General features: G+C 33.6%; 1 protein-coding gene across 1 annotated transcript; it reads left to right on the forward strand.

Annotated features, from left to right (window-relative positions):
* Nucleotides 1-831: 831 nt before the first annotated feature.
* LOC136276398 (transmembrane protein 79-like) lies at nt 832-2161 on the forward strand. The gene is made up of 2 exons (XM_066088292.1): nt 832-1318; nt 2145-2161. Exons 1-2 carry the CDS (start codon nt 832-834, stop codon nt 2159-2161), a joined length of 504 nt encoding a protein of 167 aa, XP_065944364.1.
* The last annotated feature ends 1352 nt before the right edge of the window (nt 2162-3513 follow it).

Raw genomic sequence — 3513 nt, forward strand, 5'->3', positions numbered from 1 at the left:
CATTGTACAACATAATCACTGCACCACGTTTATTTTCAATTTTAAATTATTACACAGAAGCCGTTTAAGAAGAGGGATATCTACAGTAGAACTCGATTAGTACGAATACGGATGTAGCGAAGTTTTATAGAGTCCTCGACAAAATCTTTAACAAATCATTTGCCAATTTTAAGATAATAATGGATTAGGATATAACGAATTTACGGATATTAGTGAACTGATTTTGAGTCCAGTAGATGTTAAAAACAAACGAAATTCAAAAAGCTTACAACGAATTTCTTTAAAGCTTTGAATGTGGCCAATACCCATTGATATGAAGGTTAGAATGAATTAATTTCCATAAAAATTCTTCAATTTTATTTTCAATTTTTTAAGAATCAAAAGAAAGTATTTTTATTCTATGCCTCAATCAGTAAAATTGTAGTCATGTAAACATCAAAATGTGGTGGTGGATTATATAGTTTTAACAATCTCGGCAGAATTTTGACATTACTCGTTTTAAACCATTCAACGGTCAATCACTCTTCTCCCCGTCTACCGATTTATCCTCTCGCTGGCCTCTATTTTCACTGAAGACATATATACCGTTAACCTGATAGTTGATAAAGACAAACATTTATTCGACATTTGGCAATCGCACTACACAATCGGCAGAACGGAAACGTACAAGCAAGGTATGCTTCGTCTGAATAAGCGTGTATTTGTCTTTCTAAAAAAAGGCCTCATTTATAAATAATTTTGTTTTTGCATTAATTGGTGTTGTTAAAAATTATCAATAATATTTATTTGTCTTTTTCCAGTTCTAAACTAAGAATCTTACAAAGGGTCAAAATGTCGGACAAAGAAAAGGACAAGAGAACGCACGATGAGAAATTGGCGGTAATTATTAAAGAAATCATTGCTTCCGCAATCATCAGTAGCACTGTGTTTATTCTCAGCTACCTCTACCTTCCCATCAACACTTCCGGTCTGAAGGAACTTCCGGACAGACTGACTCTTACCATCAGCTGCCTCTTCGTGTCTTCGTTTGCTATTCACCTAGGGATTTTTGGAGTCTTCCGTTTCAGAGCTTTCACTAACGCCATAGATCCGGTTTACGGAAAATCAGAAAACCTGGTTTTTCTTCCGAACCAGATATTAAGAAACACAACTGAGCAGTTCTTTTTGCACATGATGGCCATGCTGACTCTGACTCTGTTCTTACAGGGCAGCTCTATGAAGGCTATTCCAATTCTGTGTGGCATTTTTTTGATCGCTAGGATTGTGTTTCAGGTTGGATATACGGCTTCTCCTATGAAAAGAGCGTATGGATTTGCGAGTACGTTCCTACCAACAGTAGCCGTGTATGTTTATTGCACATATTGCTTAATAAACAAACTATTGAACTAAAAGATGAATTTAACATTTATTTATTTGAAAAAATGGGTCTCAAACTAGTTTTTTATTAAATAAATATTATTGATAAATTTTGTATAATTTTAAGTAACACTAACTTTAAGATTTAATAACAGATGCATAACAAAGAGCGTGCAGGCAATTTGCGACGCTATGCAACCGTACACTTAGAATTTGACTGTATAATCTTATAAACGCATGCATGAATATGGATTTTTGTCTTGATATATAACATTCATAAGTTTAATAAATTGCGTACTACATGTCTGTTTTGATGTTGTTTGATTTACTTAGTATAAATTCATACATGTAATTGGGGTCCATATCTGCGGGCTCCGATCCGTTAATTAAGTGCGTCCGATCGATACATTTTATCCGGAACATATTTCATTTCCCTCTGTCCAAGTAGGTCCACCCAAACAGAGCCAGTGGATAGCATTGGACCAATTAAATTCCTGCTCAAAGGTGTTTAAAATCTTTGTTCCGAACATTTTTCCCCATTTGGTCCAGGCACAAATGAAACACCCAGTTCTATATGGTATCCATTTAAGTTACCTTGAAATAAATTTCTTTATCAAAAATTCAAGACCGAAAATTTTTCTGTACATATTTTCTTTCGATTTCACACCGTCGAGCATAGTGGCACATTGTGGAAGATGATCAGTGATCATACAGGGGTAGGGGGATATAGGTAAATTGAAATTCATTTCTTAAACCTTGAAACTTTTAAAAAGTTTTTGAATTTATAGATGAAAAATACATCTGAGGATTTTTTCTTCTTGCCATTGTCTGTTCGCTTTCCAATGGAAGATTTTTTTGTGGAGTAATCATGGGATTCAGCGTAAATATTGTTGCACGATGCCTCTGGTATCTTTGCACCGTCGCTTCGCGTCGGTTGACAATGGTTTTCTCGAGGTGTCAATTTCAACTGTTACCCTCCCAAACAGGCACTATTTATATACTGTACAATTCCCGCGGTCAGTTACAGTAACACGTACTGTCTCAAGTTCAATGTCGCCCAAACAACATGAAGTGTTTTGTGGACATTGAAAGGAAAGGAACTCGAAAATTGGATGCAATTACTGAGAAAAAACAGTGAGCTGTCGGTTTTTTATCACCTCGTACTTCGTGGAGAAATTAAAGAATAGTTTTCTTAAGATATGTGATACATATTTGTTAAAAGCATAATCGTCCAAGATGCCCATATCTATGATAACCTATTTAATTTGTTTTAAAGGTCTATAAGTCTGAAATACAGTACATTTAAAAATATCGATTAAACCCATTTTATCTTATATCTAATATTGTAATCATTTTTACGTGCCTGACCTTGGTTAAATGTTGATTTTTCTGTGTGAAATCAAGTACATGTACATGTAACAGTAGATATTATAGATAAAGCATAAGCATGAATCGACAAATTATGTATTAATATAGTTTACCTGAATGCACATCCTACCGAGACTTGTTGTTCCAACAAGTCTCCGTGATGTGAACCAATTTATTATATATAAATGGGAATAAAGGCGAAAGTTTCGCGATGAAAGTAAACGCTAAAGTTTCTATCGCGAAGTGAAGCGTTTCGCAAATAAACTCGATATAACACGAATAAACGCATAACTTCTCGCGATATAATGCAATGTGTGTGTGTGTGTGTGTGTGTGTTAGTATACAGTCTCACGAGAAGTCGTGCGTCTGAACTAACAATGTGTTATACACAGTTAAAAATTGCACACCGTACATGTATATATATATCGATCCAGTTTTTGCGTATCAAAAAAAATTCAATTGAATTAAATTGGAATTTAAGAAATCTAATTAAAAATTTATTATAAAAAATTAATAATTTGTTTTAAAAAATTAATAATTTGATTATAACAAATTACTAATTTGTTAAATTTTCATTTTTCATCAAATCAGATTGATGTGTTAATTATTTATAGCATCGAAAATTGCTGATACTGAGTAAAAGAAAAGCCAAATGACTTTCATAGAAACAGGTGTAAGTTTTATCCATTATAAACTTTCTGACATTTATTTCAAAAAAAGACCGCGGGAAGAGGACGTCACATTCAGCATTAAGTAAGTCGTACGTAAGTTATTATTCATTTGAACTAC

Source organism: Magallana gigas, chromosome 6, assembly GCF_963853765.1.
Source record: "Magallana gigas chromosome 6, xbMagGiga1.1, whole genome shotgun sequence".
NCBI lineage: Eukaryota > Metazoa > Mollusca > Bivalvia > Ostreida > Ostreidae > Magallana > Magallana gigas.